Genomic DNA, 17,317 nt, shown 5'->3' on the forward strand with positions numbered 1-17,317 from the left:
GACAAAATCCCTCCTGAGATGTGTGCAAACCTAGTGCAAACTACAAGAAACATCTGATCTCTGTGATTGCCAACAAGGGTTTTGCCACCAAGTACTAAGGCATGTTGTGCGAAGGTGTCAAATACTTATTTCACTCATTAAAATGCAAATCAATTTATAACTTTTTTGAAATGTGTTTTTCTGGATATTTTTGTTGTCAAAATAAACCTACCATTAAAATTTTAGACTGAGCATTTCTTTGTTCGTGGGCAAACATACAAAATCAGCAGGGGATCCATTTTTTTTTTTTTTCCTCACTGTACAATAGCAGATTATGCTGCATTGCTTAACTTCAATCTAGAGCTGATCAGTACCAGTGTGCAAAAGTGTATTTGCTTTGGAAGAATAAATCACCCCTAGCATTGGGTGTCCTACGTTGCTGCATTATGTAAAGCTATTAGAATATTTTCTTACATTTTAGAAAGGGGTTCTCCGAGACTGTCCATAATTTTAAAGGGTGCCTTGAGATTGCCTATAATTTTAAAGGGTGCCTTGACTGAAAAAAGGTTGAGAAGTTATCTGCATCTCCACTGAGCACTGTGGTTGCTCCCATAACCCCTACATTACTACTGTATTTTTTCTTCAAGAAGGTAGTAACACTCTACCTGCTAGAAAGGCAAGTATTAAGATGTTTATTTTGCAGAGTACTGTCAGTTGATTTTTCTCTTTACTATGCCAACAGGATTACTTTATTAGTATGCTTAGCAAGTCTGCGTGTGTGCACCAGTTATTTGAACACTTTCATTATTCTCAGTTGACATTTTATCCAGCTCCGATGCAAGTAAAAGGTGTCTTTAGTTTTATTTATACAAACGGTAAAAGGACCAAAAAAACTTGCTTTCATTACTGGATAATATATTAACACACCAAATGGTAACACAGTAGGCTTGTTTTCAGCCGTTGACTGGCTTCTGTTCTTGCCTACACACATCTGCTGTAGTCTACTTGTAAGCTAAGAATAACTTTCCATCAATCCCTTAAACTAAAGACTTGTGTTATGTATATACTGTAAATTTTCTTGTTGTCTCTTGGCCTTATTTGATCTAGCTATTTATTTAGATCTAATGCCTCCAAATACGGTGGTCAGCACATCAACAAAATGATTGTCTGGTGCATCAATGAATTTTATTTTCAGCCTTTTCATCGATTTCCACATGATTGCATTTTTTTTTTTTTAATCATGTTGGCCATTCACACTGCAAAATGGACAGCAGTTTTTGAGCAACAGACATTTATTTTTCATACATCATGTGACACAGAGTCAGGCTAATATACATTACCTACTGGGTTATACTCCATCTCCAAGTGAATGGACACTGGTAGACCAAAGCGCTTCAGACAGGAAGTGATCCCCTATATAACCCCTCCCACACAGGAAGCACTTACTTTTTTTTTACCAGTGTCTGCAAGGTGGATGGCATGGTTTGTTTGAGCTCTCTGAGCTCCAGGTCTTTAGTCACACAAACTGTTCTTAAATTAATCAAGGGATTGACCGATCAGATCCATTTGACGCAGGCTTTATATGCTTAGATAAATGGTACCCAAGCCTCGCAAAGAAGACTCAAGATCCTGCAAGGTTTTGCCTGTAATGCGGCCTCCAGGTGCTGGACCCTGCGAAGTGGAATCCTGGACGCTACAGCGCTAAGGCATTCCTGCAGGGTACTGTTGGAACAGGCGGTGTATGCTGATTGGGAACATCCTGACAGGTTTTTTGTTCCTCCTAAGAGGTTTTTCCTTTTTATATCCCATGGATGAAAAGTTAATTAAAAAATGGAGCAGGCCAGCAGTAGATGCAGCAGTCTCTTCCTTAAACAAGAACTTACCTTGTCTGGTAGATAACGCACAGGGTTTGAAAGACCCTGTTGACAAGAAATTGGAGTCATTATTAAAAGCTTCCTTTTCTTTGGCCAGTTCAGCTATTCAGCCAGCTGTTGCAGCAATTGGTATCTGCCAGTCCATAAAGGATCAAGTCAAATGGCCTGATAGGTCTAACCAGGAGGATGATCTAAGTAGAAGAGAACAAGAAGACCTGGACAGCCGCACATCGGAATGGATAAATCCGTCTTTTTATTCAAAATACAGGATCATGGGGTACACAAAACACGACTGTGGGGTGGTACAAAAATAGCTGATGCGTTTCGCACTTACACCAAGTGCTTGCTCATAGTCTGTGCTTTGTGTCTATCCTTGAATACAAGTCACCACGGATGCATGTGTCAGATGATTTCCCCATGCCTGCACACACGAATATGCTTGTCATGAGCTTGACACTTGGCAGTTTAAGCTGCTTTCAGGAGCTTTAACAGCAACCTACGACTTTTAGTCAAAACTATGAAACAATGAAAACTTTTGGTGGTAGGTTGCTTTGCTCCATTTAGTTGTTTTGCGCTCCAAAGCTGGTTGAAATTGGCAGAAAATTTCTGATCGCTAAACAAGCGTACTTCACTTCAAAGTCCCTTAGCCTACAGCAAATATCTGCAGCACTTTAGTCAACTAACACTTTTTAGATGTGTAGACTGCCGCTAGTTCTTAATAATTATCCACGAGCCAAAAGAAAAAGTAATTTGCCATTTACTATCAGCAAATACAGAAGAACAAATGGAGACTTTTATGGAGCCACAGGATTGCTGTAAAATAAATTCTTTCTTTATTACAAAATGGAGCCAAAAGCTTCCATAGCTGCCCAACCATTTCCATCATAGGTACAGTATGATTCCACACACAAGTGGGTGGTCCTGCGGATAGTCCCATATTTTGGAAGATCTGACCACCAGAAGACTTTTCCATAAACATGCATGATACAGGATATCACAAAAGTGAGTACACCCTTCACATGTTTGTAAATATTTTATTATATCTTTCCATGTGACAACACTGAAGAAATTACACATTGCTACAACGTAAAGTAGTACGTGTACAGATTGTATAACAGTATAAATTTGCTGTCCCCTCAAAATAACTCATGGCATGGAGTTCACCAGAGTTTCACAGGTTTCCATTGGAGTCCTCTTCCACTCCTCCATGACGACATCACAGAGCTGGTGGATGTTAGAGACCTTGCGCTCCCCCACCTTCCATTTGAGGATGCCCCACAGATGCTCAATAGGGTTTAGGTCTGGAGACATGCTTGGCCAGTCCATCACCTTTACCCTCGGCTTCTTTAGCAAGGCAGTGGTCATCTTGGAGGTGTGTTTGGGGTCGTTATCATGTTGAAATACTGCCCTGCGGCCCAGTCTGAATCAAATAAGTTTATCTTGGTCTCATAAGACCACAGGACATGGTTCCAGTAATCCATGTCCTTAGTCTGCTTGTCTTCAGCAAACTGCGAGCTTTATTGTGCATCATCTTTAGAAGAGGCTTCCTTCGGGGGGGATGGCCGTGCAGACCAATTTCATGCAATGTGCGATGTATGGTCTGAGCACTGACAGGCTGACCCCCCCACCACTTCTACTTCTGCAGCAATGCTGGCAGCACTTGTACGTCTATATCCCAAAGACAACCTCTGGATATGATGCTGAGCACGTGCACTCAACTTTGGTCGACCGAGGCCTGTTCTGAGTGGAATCTGTTCTGTTAAACCACTGTATGGTATTGGCCATCATGCTGCAGCTCAGTTTTAGGGTCTTGGCAATTTTAACCACTTAAAGATGAGAATTGGACAACAAACTCTGGTGCTACAAGTTAGGGGAGCATTGCGATGTCAAAAGCTAGCTGACGAAAACTATAGCAGTGGTTAAATTTGTCTGTCGCCCATAAAACCGTGTAGAATAGATTTAATTTTGAAACCTGGTCTGGAACAATAAAATCTGGAGTTATGTTACAAGCAACAGATATACTTTTATTTTCTAAGATAACTTTCACCTGGCTGGATAGATGCATAGGATGATCCAGAGAGTGGGCCATCCTATGGCCTGTTCTGTGTGTCTAAGGTATGGTTTCTGCCTTATTCATCCTCTTCCAAAAATATCTTGCTTTGCAATCCTTAATCAAGACTTTTCCTTAAGGGAGTTTTCTCATATAAAACCCTCTGTGTTGCCTGATGTTCTCTGTACTTTAGACACCTCCCTTTTTCCCTTTCTTGTAGAGAGCCTTTTTGGATATTGCAGAAGAATAAAGAGGTCTTGGAACCAAGGCCTTCCTTCTTGTCTAAGGCGGTCTCTTTTCCACCTTAATAAGGATTTGGTCCTCTCTACCATCTGTCCTGCTCCAAAGCGCACCAAGCAGATTTACCTACCTTGCTTAGATGTGGACAGGGCTCTCTTGATCTACCGGGCAGCCATGGCTTCTGTTCACAAAACTGAGCCCCTTTTTGTCTTATCTGAAGACTGTCAAAAAGGACATCCTGCCTGCCGCTCCACCATTGCTAGGTGAATTGGACAACTTCTTTCCAGGGCCTAGACCCTTAATAAAAGGATTCCTTCTTTCCTTATCAGAGCTCATTCTATCAGGCCTGTTGGTGTCTCTTAGGCCACCACCCGGGCTTCTTTTCACACATTCTGTAGGTTTTACCAAGTGAATGTTGAGGCCTCAGGAGATACGAGCTGCAATGTGCCTTTATGCTGTCATCATCTAAGTTATTTGTTTACTCTTGACCCTGGTTTATCGTGGGCTTGTTGACAGCTGGTTTGCTTTGTTGTTGCCCACCCCTGAGTTTTATTGCTTTGGGACATTTCATGCCATATGAATACAAGCCTATGTCCTGTACTGTATGATTAAGATAAAGGGAAATTTGAATTACCTGTTCCTTATTTTGGAGTACAGTACAAGACACAGGCCCTTCCTCTCCTGTCTCCTGTGGCCACTCATAGCTTGCATAAAAACTAGAGTCTCACAGAGTGGGTGCATCAGGGTTGGCCCCAACAAGTTTTTGACCATGTCCAATCACCTGAAGGTAGCCTGCATATAACCATGGTCTATGGCAGTAATGGCAAACCTTGGCACCCCAGATGTTTTGGAATTACATTTTCCCATGATGCTCAACTACACTGCAGAGTGCATGAGCCTCATGGGAAATGCAGTTCCAAAGCATCTGGGGTGCTGAGGTTCGCCATCACTGTTCTATGGTGTACAAGCCCTGTGTCCTGTACTGTACATAAAGATAAGGAATTTACTGGGCATGTGCTGGGATTGCAAAAAATCTTGTAATATGCCACATTTCAGTCACTTTAATTTCAACTGCTGATACAGTGTTGCTATGGGGTCACTCATCCCTCTGCTCCTTTTATTCAGAAACTATTTTGTATTCTTTCTACTGAATACAAGGCTTTATCAAAATGGACAAAGTGAGATCCTGATGTTTATGATCTCCTTTCCCACGCATTTCTTTTCAGAGAAAGGCTTGTATTCCCTGAAAAGAATACAGGACATTTTCTGAATTGAGAAGAATGGAGAGCCAATCACTTTCTATTATACCAGCAGTGGACTTTGCAGCCAGAAGTTTAAAGCTGACAGTGGAATGCTACTTACTATAATGAAGATATCATCCCCAGCAACCTTCTGGACATAGTATACGAAGAATTGGACTGTAACTAAGCTGGACACAGCACACACAAGAAAAAAAAACATTCTTTAAGTTCAACTTTAAGCTTGGATGATGTGTTTATTGTCTAACCACCTTTCAATTTGAACCCAACAGCTGAATGCAATGGCAAACAGGGCAGCAGGGAAGGGCTATGAAAATGAAGACAATTACCCCAACATCCGTTTCCAGTTTATTGGGATTGAGAATATCCATGTGATGAGAGGAAGCCTTCAAAAACTCTTAGAAGGTATGCTTCTGCTTTGCTTTCCTAATGTGCTCCTTATGCATTAAAAGCTTTGTCACTTTTGTTTTTTGCGTATTTGAAGAAATAGTTGATTTTGTTGATACCAAATCAGATTCTTTGTTTCATGTTCGCAATCTGGTATGGCATATTGAAAGGAAGAATTTGATTGGGACAAGGATGGAAAGTGTCCTTTCACTGTTCCTTTTTCTAAGCTCCTTTCTGGAGAGACTGGAGCTCTGGGAGGATTTTTGACTGTTAGATGGATGAGAGAATGAACTGGGCCAAGTAGCCTTGGTAACGTCAACGGAAGGATGCCATTAGGGGCTTGACTGCAAAGCAGGACTTAGTTGTTGGTAAAACCAAATGAAAATCTAAAGTATACAAGAGAGCTGAGGTTAGTTTGTAAGTTTGCTCCATGTAACACAAATGCATGGGTTTCTAGGAGGGTGATTGAGCTTTGATAATAATCCAAAATAATATATGTACAAAGATATTGCAATGCAATAGTATTTTCTTGCTGGAGTAGACCTGAACTTGGACACTACAATATGGATTAAATCATTTGCATAAAAACAGCTTGGAGAGACATCATTTGTGAATTTGTGAATTATGAGGGAGCCTGCTTTGTCTAAACTTTACTCACTGATACCAGGTTGACTTTTATTTTCTATCAAGCTGAAATTTGTTATAAGTGCAGGTTAAACCATGTATGGGTTTATTTTATAAAGTGTTACCTTTAGATCATGGGTGCTCAACCTGTGGCCCTCCAGCTGTTGCAGAGCAAAAAGTCCTGTCATGCTTCTGCCTTTGGAAGCCATGCTTGTAACTGTTAGCCTTGCAATGCCTCCTGGGACTTGTAGTTCCTCAACAGCTAGAGGGCCACAGGTTGAGCACCCTTGCTTATAGATGTACCAAAATCATGTAATATGAGGGCCTGCCTAAACCATCATATTTGTACTTTAAGCGAAACTCCAGGGAAAAAAAAAAAACATTTTTGACTTGTGGTAAGTACAAACAAGTTACCTCTAATGCTGTTTATCTAAGGTCCGGATCACTGCTGTGTAAGGTAAAAATCATAGCTCAGGGATCTTTAAACTATGGTCCTCCAGCTGTTGCAGAACTACACCTCCCCATGAGGCTTTATAAAACTGACAGTCAGAGACATGACTAAGCATGATGGGAATTGTAGTTCATGAAAAACTGGAGGGCCATAGTTTGGAGATACCTGGTTTGACTGATGCCGGAATGTTTCAGCACTTCAGGTATGAGAGCTATGAGCTCCCACCTGCTTTCATGTGTTGCTTCCTTGCCATCTGTATGAGTGAGCTGTTGCTCTCTCAGGTTATTGCAATGTTTTCCACAGCGAGGCAGCGACCCATACAAAGCAGGTTTGTCCTCCCCATATCTTCTAGTGATCCTGTCGCTAGCCTTGCTTACAACAGGTTTTCTAGTGTGACACGGGCGTTAGACTGACTAAAATGGTTTAAAAATATTTTACATATATTTACATTTCAGTTATACAATTTTATTGTTTAAGTTCCTTCAGTAGCAAACAGTGAAAAGTGTGACGATACAAAGGTAAAATGGACATGTTTTCTTAAGTATGTTTGTGCTCTGTTTTAGCTTGTGAACAGAAGAATCCATCCATGAGTAGTTTCCTTACCACCCTTGAGAATTCTGGCTGGTTACGTCACATTAAAGCTGTAATGGATGCTTCAGTTTTTCTAGCAAAAGTATGTAAAATGACTTACGCATGTTCTTGGGTTTTGTGTACATATTATAAACTCTGTTGTATCTACAATTTGCAGGTTTATGGTGCATGCACTAACATTACAAAGAGAGGGCCTTGGATCTTGTTTTAATCTTTAAAGTGGATGTAAACCCAAATTTTTTTTTTTTTTTTTATCATACTGTAGAGTTTAAGATTTCCTATCATTTGAGCCCAGTCTTGCCACACAGAGTTAATCCATCTCTGAGCAATCCTCTTTTATTGTTTAGTGAGATAAATCTTGACAAACTGAGAAAAACTTTGTCAAATCCTTCCCCTTGCTGTGAGTGACAGGTGACTTACATATCTCGTGCACTAGCCTAACACACAGGCATTATTTTTTAATTCCCTCCCCCACTCCTTTCTTCAGCAGCTCTGCAAGGATTGGCTGTTCCACACCTCAGCATGATTTGGCATGCTGAAGTCATGTGGTTACTTTCCTGTCTTTTCACTGGATGTTAGAGATCATAGCAGAAGTTCAGTGTAAGAAATACAAAGGAGAAAATGCATATTGACAAGGGGAGTGTAGAGGTGGGCGGGGAGTCTACTGACATCACGACTCCACCCACCGAGCTTCAGACAACAGACCCACCCACAGAATATGCAGTTTTTCGGCTCTCATAACAGACAGAGGGGAGACATTTGACAGGTAAAGATGCATGCAGGAGACATGTATATCCTTATAGATAACCTCTATAGCAGTAGTTTAGAAAGGACGACATTGGGTTTACATCCACTTTAAAGTGGTAGTAAAGTCTTTTTTTTCCCCACTTGTACCTACATGTTAGCCTATAATAAGGCTTAATAAGACTTACCTATTGGTACAGTGAATATCTCCTAAACTTGCACTGTTTAGAAAATATATTCACACTGTATGCAGCCGGTGACCCTGCTGGTGCATGCGCTCTAAAGGGGCGGCATGCATGTGCCGCGACTCTGGCGCGTGAGTGATGTCATTGCATTGCGGTCAATCTAAAACAGCCAGAGCACTTGAACCGGGAAGGAAGACCGAGTGAAGATGTAAGTCCTGTCGGCGGTGACAGCGCACCGCTGGAGGGCTCCGTTCTAAGGTATTTCATAATGTGCTAGTATGCAGTGGAGGTGTGGAGGTGTGGTTTGCAATTGCTTTAAATTAATTGTGCAGTAGCCATAGAACAGCTAGCAAGCGAACCATGGCTAACCCTTCTTCCTCTTTATTATACTGTTTTGCTGCGTGCATTAGCAGATTGGAATGTATTATGAAAGCTTTGCGGATAAAAAAAATATCCAGGCACTCCTTTTGATAATATTTTTAATTGCAAGAACAGGTTTTAGATGCAGATGAATGTATGTTTTCTTTTGATATGGCCTGCCCAGCGCCACTTTATTCATTGATGCATATTGTACTCTTAACCACTTCAGCCCCGGAAGGATTTACCCCCTTAATGACCAGGCCATTTTTTGCGATACGGCACTGCATAGCTTTAACTGACAATTGCACGGCCATGCGATATTGTACCCAAACAAAATGGATGTCCTTTTCTTACCACGAATAGAGCTTTTGTTTGGTGGTATTTGATCACCTCTGCGGTTTTAATTTTTTGCGCTATAAACAAAAAAAACAATACTTTTTACTTTCTGCTATAATATCCAAAAAAAATCTAAAAAAAACAAATGTATTCATCAGTTTAGGCCAATATGTATTCTGCTACATATTTTTGGTAAAAAAATTGCAATAAGCGTATATTGATTGGTTGGAAAGATTTAGGGACTTTTTATTGTTTTTACTAATAATGGCTGCGATCTGCGATTTTTAGGCGGCGGACAAATCTGACCCGAAATGATGCTTTTTGGTGACCTGTGACACCAATAGTGATCAGTGCTATAAAAATGCACTGATCGCTGTATAAATGGCACTGGCAGGGAAGGGGTTAACACTAGTGGTGATCAAAGGGTTAAGTGTTCCGTAAGGAGGTGCTTTCTAACTGTCAGGGGTGGGCAGTATATGTGCGGTGGGCAGTCCGAAAGTGGTTAAAGGAAACTTGTACTGAAATTTGTAGACTGTAGTTGCTGACCTCCTCTTCTAAGAATTTTAGCGGTCATGCTAATTTATCGTTTCAAGACTTTGAGTCACTGACCTGGCATATGTATGCAGATCAGGTGTTCTGGCTTCACTTTCTGCATATTTGTTCCAGAACAGAGACTCATTAAATATTGCACCCAATAACAGCCAGACAACTAGGTATAGGCTTATGTACATACATCAAAGTCTTTATGCATGCACAGGGACTGGTGATAAAAAATAATGGCATGTCTGTATACATGAGGAACTCCGAGTACAAAGCAATACAGATGTAAACTTTGGGCCTGCCATAGCAGTAAAATTACATATATAGTGACAAGCGCGCATCCTAACACAGTGTATATTATACAGTATGTGTAATCCTTAGTGGTTTGAACCCTATAGGTGTGATATTGAATAGTAAATATCCAAAATAATTTATGTGAAAAAAAAAACTTAATTAAAGAAATTGCTATAGTTCCTCTGAATATTAAATTTAATGTGCTCCAAACAATATTGTGAAAATAATATAGTAAAAATATAGTGGTATAGTGACACCAGCCACAATGTTGCTAAAAAAACTTTTTAGTCAGCAACAATTTAGCATCCACTCATTACTCAAAATAATATTGTGAACATCAAATAGTGAAATATAGTGGTATAGAGACATCAGCCACAATGTTGCAAAAAAAAAAAAAGGACTTTTTAGTCAGCAACAATGTAGTATTCACTTAACACCTCAAAAATAGTGCTATAACTTCTCCCCCCTAAATATCCTGTGTAAAAACTTAAACAGTAAAAAATATGTAATCAAGCTCAGTCCTCATAGAAACATATATTATGCTGACGATGAAATAAATCTTCTACTGGAATACAGCGATGATCTTCCCATTCAGAAATATAGTAGAAGAGGCCGCTTACCGGATCAGATTGATCTCTGGTTAGGGAGATCAAACAAGCTTGTTGCATTAGCCTGCCGGCTTCCTTGATTACCACCTGGATGTCAGTCGCAGAATCTTCATCCACTTAACCCGATCCACAGAACAGGTATCCTCTGTTTTTGGTATCCAAATGGTATCCATTTGTGGCTGATGTCTCTATACCACTATATTTCACTATTTGATGTTCACAATATTATTTTGAGTAATGAGTGGATGCTACATTGTTGCTGACTAAAAAGTTTTTTTAGCAACATTGTGGCTGGTGTCACTATACCACTACATTTTTACTATATTATTTTCACAATATTGTTTGGAGCACGTTAATTTAATATTCAGAGGAACTATAGCAATTTCTTTAAATAAGTTTTTTTTTTTTTTCACATAAATTATTTTGGATATTTATTATTCAATATCACACCTATAGGGTTCAAACCACTAAGGATTACACACACTGTATAATATACACTGTGTTAGGATGCGCGCTTGTCACTATATATGTACTGTATTAGGGTCTTGTGTATTTTTTTTGACTAACACTAGCAGCTGCACCTAATATTTTATCTAATTTAATTTGTCTGGTTAGCGCAAAAGTTCTTTTTCTTTTATTTTTCTAGCAGTAAAATTGTATACTTGTCTGCATTTGAGTTCTGTAGTTGTATTGATAAATTTGTAGAGTGGATTGTGCAAAGTATACAGTGTTCTATTTAGAACTGCAGTCCCATGTTAAAGTGAATCTGTGTTTTGCCAATGCAGAGCTTGGCATCTGGATCATATTTTAATGCAGATTCCCAGAGACACATTTCTTTACCTTCTTTTCGATCCCTTTCTAATCAGTTCAGCATCCAGGAGTAAAGGGAAAGTCAAGTGTAAGTTAGGAGTTGTGAGAAGTAGGTATACAAAGCATTTAACCCCCCCCAAGGGTCAGCACTGATTGGCCCAGGACTGAAGCGTTGCTCTTCTATACCTAATTATTTCCTTTGGCTCTTTGCACTAAGCAGAGTGCTTGGGAAGCAATGGAAAGGCAAGCATATGTTCCTGGGAATGACACCTCAGTCTCTATAGACATTGTTGAGAAATCCAACTTCAAAATTGCCAACCAAGGCACTGAAATTACATCTCATTTCCCATTACTTCTATTGAGTGCAGACTGTCAGCCTTCTATTATAGACAAGCACTTGCCCCTAGAACCTCACTTCACTTTTATAAGTAACCTTAGAGGGTAGTTTTAAAGATGTTTTCCATTACTTCCCAAGCACTCTGCTTAGTGCAAAGAGCCAAAGGAAATAACTGGGTATAGAAGAGCAACGCTTCAGTGCTGGGCCAATCAGTGCTGTCCCTTGGGGGGGGGGGTTTAAACGCTCTGTATACCTACTTCTCGCAACTCGTAACTCGTGCTTAAGAATGTGTAAAAACCTTAAAGTGGTTGTATAGCTCAGACATGAACTATGAGCAAAGCATATCCTTCTATAGTGTGTACTTGTCTTTATTAAGAGCACTAAGCGTCATTTCTGTCTGCTGCTTCATTCCTCTGCTATCAGCATGTATCCCTTCTGACAAGTTTTCCTGACACCAAGAGAAAAATGGGGACAGGGTAGGGAACTCCAGCAGATTGACAGTCTCGGCTCTGCTGTGAGCTGTATGAAGAGAGATTTGTCCCTTCTCTCCAATCAACTCTCAGAGCTCTCCTCACTGAGCTCTGCAGAGTGCAACTTTAGCTCTCCGCCCCCTGTTTTCTGACAGCTCAGACACGCTTAATATTTCAGCACTTTGAATGGATGTTGAGAAGACTGCAGATAGTTACAACTTGTATAAGAGGATTTGTTTAATCTCTGTGTAACACCCAAGGCCAATCACTTCCCTGGGTATATGTAAGGGTTTACAACCACTTTAATGTCCATAGTCTGGGCACAGATGCACTTTATGAATGACTTTCTTACCTACTATCTTGTGGTTTACTGTCTCCTGTTATTTAGAAGCTAGAAATGTGATTTTTTTTTTTTTTTTTTTATTCTAATGTGATATCAAACATAGAAATCCCTGATATGTGGATAAACTACCTGCTTTATATGATTTTATATACATGTGAAATCTGATTATTAGAGCAACAAAAAAATAAGGAAGTTGTGATGTTGTCTTTTCAACATATTACAAAGGTTTAAGATGAAAGATTCAACCTTGTGAAAAAAAAAGACAAAACAAACACTAATTTTCCACCTTCTTCCTGGCAGGCAGTAAGGGATGATAATTCCAGTGTGTTGGTACACTGCTCAGATGGCTGGGATCGCACAGCACAAGTGTGTTCGATTGCTAGCCTACTCCTCGATCCATTTTACAGAACTATAAAAGGCTTCATGGTGAGAACAAGTCATGAGCTCAAACCTGAATATGTTGAAATACAATGTAATGTGTGGGGGAATTCTGTTTGATTTTAATGGTGGGTATGGCAGCAACCACTAGAACAGAAAATATAACCACTAGAACAGAAAATATCACTAAGAGGCTACTATCCGGGTGTAATTCTTGGATTTGGATCCAATTTAATAGAGCATAAAAGAGTATTTAATAGAGAATAAAAGACAGATGAATGGCCGCATTAATAAATAGGCAAATTTAAAGGAAGCCACACTCCCTTACTGTGAGACAAGGTGAAGTGATCCTAAGAGACCCCTATGGACAGGAGGATAAAGTGGACTTAACCTGATGAATAGGGATACTATGGTGTCCAAATAGTATATGCTCAACCTATATTCACCACAGGTGAGAGTCCTGAGAGCCAAAAAGCAGCACAAAGTTATTACTAAGGTTGCTATTTCCATGATATAATGGTGAAGGGTACACCCAAGCACTGAAGCTTGAAGCACTTTTAGAAGCTTTGATGTGGAATGGACTGTACCTTTTATTTAATGGACTGCATTCACATGAGGAAACACTTTAGTTGCATTTTGTTAGCATTGTTTAAGTGGTGCACTTTATTTGTTAATTATTTTGATCAACGTTGTAACAGTTTGTGGCGTTATGAATGCACATTCGTTTATTGACCTGTAGATCCTGTTTTTAGCAGTGTGGCACTTCTATCAGTATTGAGTTTTTTATTTTTATTTTTCTAACCAAGAAGGATTCTATGCATGCAGCAGATGCTATGCATGCATGGGGGTGTGGCTCTGCGTTTTGGGGCAGTTCCACCACTTTGTCAAGCCTACTATCATGTTGAAGAAAGCTATTTATGATGTTGCGGCTGCTGCCATGGGAACACACAAACAATTGTGGAATTACAAGAATCTGCCAGCCAGGAGGGAATATAAGGACCTAAAAGAAGTATGAATGCCCCGCCGGCTCTAAGACTGAGATCTGAGCGATCAAACACCCCTGATCGCTCAGCACTCTGCTCCTCCAGCGCCTACTGGAGCACTGGGCTGTGGAAGAGGCTGTCTCAGGGCCTTAGCGGCTCGCTGAGAGGCAGAGCCAACTGCTGGCCCACTCATCTGGGTAGATCCCGACCATATGGGTGGAACCTTTTCAGATCCTGGACTGGCTCTGTGACGCCAGCCAACAGGCTAAAAAGGGTCACAGGAGTGCAGAACAAACTGCACTCCTGTGATCCACAGGAGAAATATAGCCAAAAAAGCTTTCTCTATACTTCTTTAATTGCTCAAATAAAATGAATGTATTGGGCTTTTGACTATAATACATATAATGCAAGCAAAGTACCATTTTTTTATTTACCCATTATTACCTTTTACATTAGCAGATTTTTCAACTTTAGGACCATTTATTTATCATATTCAAGTATTTTTATGTTTGTATGTGTTTAATCGCTCTTTGTTCAAGAAGCAAATTCTCCTCTTTTCTAGAATTGCACAAGTTGCATATCATGGAATTTCCTATATACAGTGCCTTAAAAAAGTATTAATACCCCTTGAAATTTTCCACATTTTGTCATGTTGCAACCAAAAAAGTTCATGTATTTTATTGGGATTTTTTGTGATAGACCAACACAAAGTGGCACATAATTGTGAAGTGGAAGAAAAATGATAAATTGTTTTCAAATTTTTTTTACATTTTAAATAAATATCTGAAAAGTGTGGCATCATGCATTTGTATTCAGCCCCCCTGAGTGAATATTTTGTAGAACCACCTTTCACTGCAATTACAGCTGGAAGTCTTTTTTTTTTTTTTTTTGTATGTCTCTACCAGCTTTGCACATCTAGAGTGACATTTTTGCCCATTCTTTGCAAAATAGCTCAAGCTCTGTCAGATTGGATGGAGAGCGTCTGTGAACAGCAATTTTCAAGTCTTACCACAGATTCTCAATTGGATTTAGGTCTGGGCTTTGACTGGGTCATTCTAACACATGAATATGCTTTGTTAAAAACAATTCCATTGCAGCTCTGGCTGTATGCTTAGGGTTTTCCTGTTGGAAGGTGAACCTCCACCCCAGTTTCAAGTCTGCCCTGTATTTGGCTCCATCCATCTTCCCACCAGTTCTGGCCAGCTTCCCTGTCCCTGCTGAAGAAAAGCATCCCCACAACATGATGCTGCCACCACCATGTGTGATGATGGTGTGTTCAGGGTGATGTGAAGTGTTAGTTTTCCACCACACATAGCTTTTTGCTCTTAGGCTAATAAGTAAAATTTTGGTCTCATCTGACCAGAGCACCTTCTTCCACATGTTTGCTGTGTCCCCCACATGGCTTCTTGCAAATTGCAAACTGGACTAATTATGGCTTTCTTCTTGCCAATCTTCTATAAAGACCAGATTTGTGGAGTGCACGACTAATGCCGCGTACACACGGTCGGACTTTTCGTCTACAAAAGTCCAACGGACGCTGACGGACTAAAGCTGGCTGGTAATCCGATCGTGTGTGGGCTTCTCCGGACTTTCAACGTACTTTTTTAGCCTCAAATCCGACGGACTTTAGATTTGAAGCATGCTTCAAATCTTTACGTCGTAACTACGACGGACCCCGAAGTCCGCTCGTCTGTATGCTAGTCCGACGGACAAAAAAACGACGCATGCTCATAAGCAAAAACTAAACGGAAGCACTCGGTCTAGTAAAACTAGTGTTCGTATTGTAGGTAGCACATTCATCACGCTGCAAAATCTGTGATCGTTGAATGCAGCGCATTTTATTTCTTCTTTACGAATGCTCTAAAGAACGAAGGTGTTTTGCTGTTCATAATCAGAGTTCTCCCAAACTGATTTCTGGATTCTTTTTCTCTTTGATCTCATGAATGATATAGTATGCATTTTAAAAACAATGTTTCCATACTAATAATACTTTTTCCCCTTTTTTTTTTTTTTTTTTTTTTTTTTTTTTTTAGGTTTGTAAAGTTACCACAAAGAACCCATTATTCTTTTTTTTTTTTATAGTGATTATTTTTTAGTATTTAGATAAAGTTAACCCAAAGCACCGTTTTTGGTTATGTAAATTTTTTTATTTTCAAGACTTACCACTTGAACATTATTAACATTAGTAATGTATTTTTGGTGTGTTTTTTCCAAACTCAATGAGATTGTTGTCCCTTGTTAATTTAACATTGTGTGTAAAATCAATGATTTAAAAGAAAACACATAAAGTCTTTTGCTAAACTCAAAAAAGATCCATTTATTCATGGTCAAAATAAAATAAAGAGGAAGTCAACGCTGGAAAAAGTAGGTGTACCAGAAAATTGTGATCTTGCGGAGTCCATATAAGAGGGAGCACAATCTGGTCCAAGAATCCCAGAGATCAACAGCACCAGCAGATGATCTAGATGTCCCCAGACTGTGGTCCTACAACAGCCTGCGTCTTCTGTCAGACCAGACTGAACCCAGGTCATCACTTTCTTCTCTTCCCTGCAGCCTTTCCTCCACGCTGCCCTGCAGCCTTCCCTGTAGCCTTCTTTTGAGGCTGTGGCTCTGGTGTTTCAGTTGTGGCAGGAGGAGGAGGAGGAGGAGGAGGAGGGGGGGCTGCCTCATGTAGTTGGGTGTTTTGTGTTAGCGTGCCCTGCAGCCCCTTATGGATTGTTTCCCCAAATAGGCGCTCACAAATGAGGCGCTGCTCCCAATCCATCTGAAGAAGCCTGCTGGCTAAGTAGCAGCCATAGGATTCTTCCGCTTCGGGGGGGCTCCTTAAAAAACGGGTGGCCTCTTGCATGAGGCGCAGGGATGCGTCCTGTGTGACCATCCCCTTCCTGGCCCTTTTTTTGGGAAGGTGGAGGGGAGGCACTTGGGATTCGGTCAGGCTCCTACTGGGCCCAGCCACCTCACTGGGAGCAGCCACCTCACTGGGAGCAGCCACCTCACTGGGAGCAGCCACCTCCTGCCTGACACTGGGCCCAGCCTCCTCCAGGATGATGGTGAATCCGGCCTCCTCCAGGCTGTCCATGGGCCCGGTCTCCTCCTGCCTGCCACTTTCCCCACATTCCTCCTGGATGGACTCATCCTGTGTATAAAAAAAGGACAATAGTTTGAGTATATTTTTTTGGGTTCATCAATGACACACAGTTTGCTTCTCATGAATAGCAAATTCAATGTGAATACATCTCTTTAATAAAAGAGTCTAATCAGACACCCTAATTATTTCAAGCAGGTGCCAAACATATTTAGCCACTACTGTCAATTGATATGTATACACAATTTTGAGTGCAAAATTATTTTAGACAATTATAACATCCAGTTAACATCATTAATATTAGTACAGTAAATATTTGTTAAAATAATTTACCTGACTCCAGATGGTCATATCTGGTTCATCCAGGATGGAAGACCCAGCTTGCTCCT

General features: G+C 40.3%; 1 protein-coding gene across 1 annotated transcript in view; it reads left to right on the forward strand.

Annotated features, from left to right (window-relative positions):
* MTMR8 (myotubularin related protein 8) overlaps positions 1-17,317 on the forward strand; it is a 75,232-nt gene that overhangs the window by 39,142 nt on the left and 18,773 nt on the right. Inside the window, exons 7-9 of the mRNA XM_073599461.1 lie at positions 5,675-5,807; positions 7,428-7,537; positions 12,783-12,908. Of these exons, the coding sequence (XP_073455562.1) occupies positions 5,675-5,807; positions 7,428-7,537; positions 12,783-12,908 (369 nt within the window). The remainder of the gene's footprint in view (positions 1-5,674; positions 5,808-7,427; positions 7,538-12,782; positions 12,909-17,317) is intronic.

The sequence above is a fragment of the Aquarana catesbeiana genome, linkage group LG09, assembly GCF_042186555.1.
Source record: "Aquarana catesbeiana isolate 2022-GZ linkage group LG09, ASM4218655v1, whole genome shotgun sequence".
Taxonomy (NCBI): Eukaryota; Metazoa; Chordata; class Amphibia; order Anura; family Ranidae; genus Aquarana; species Aquarana catesbeiana.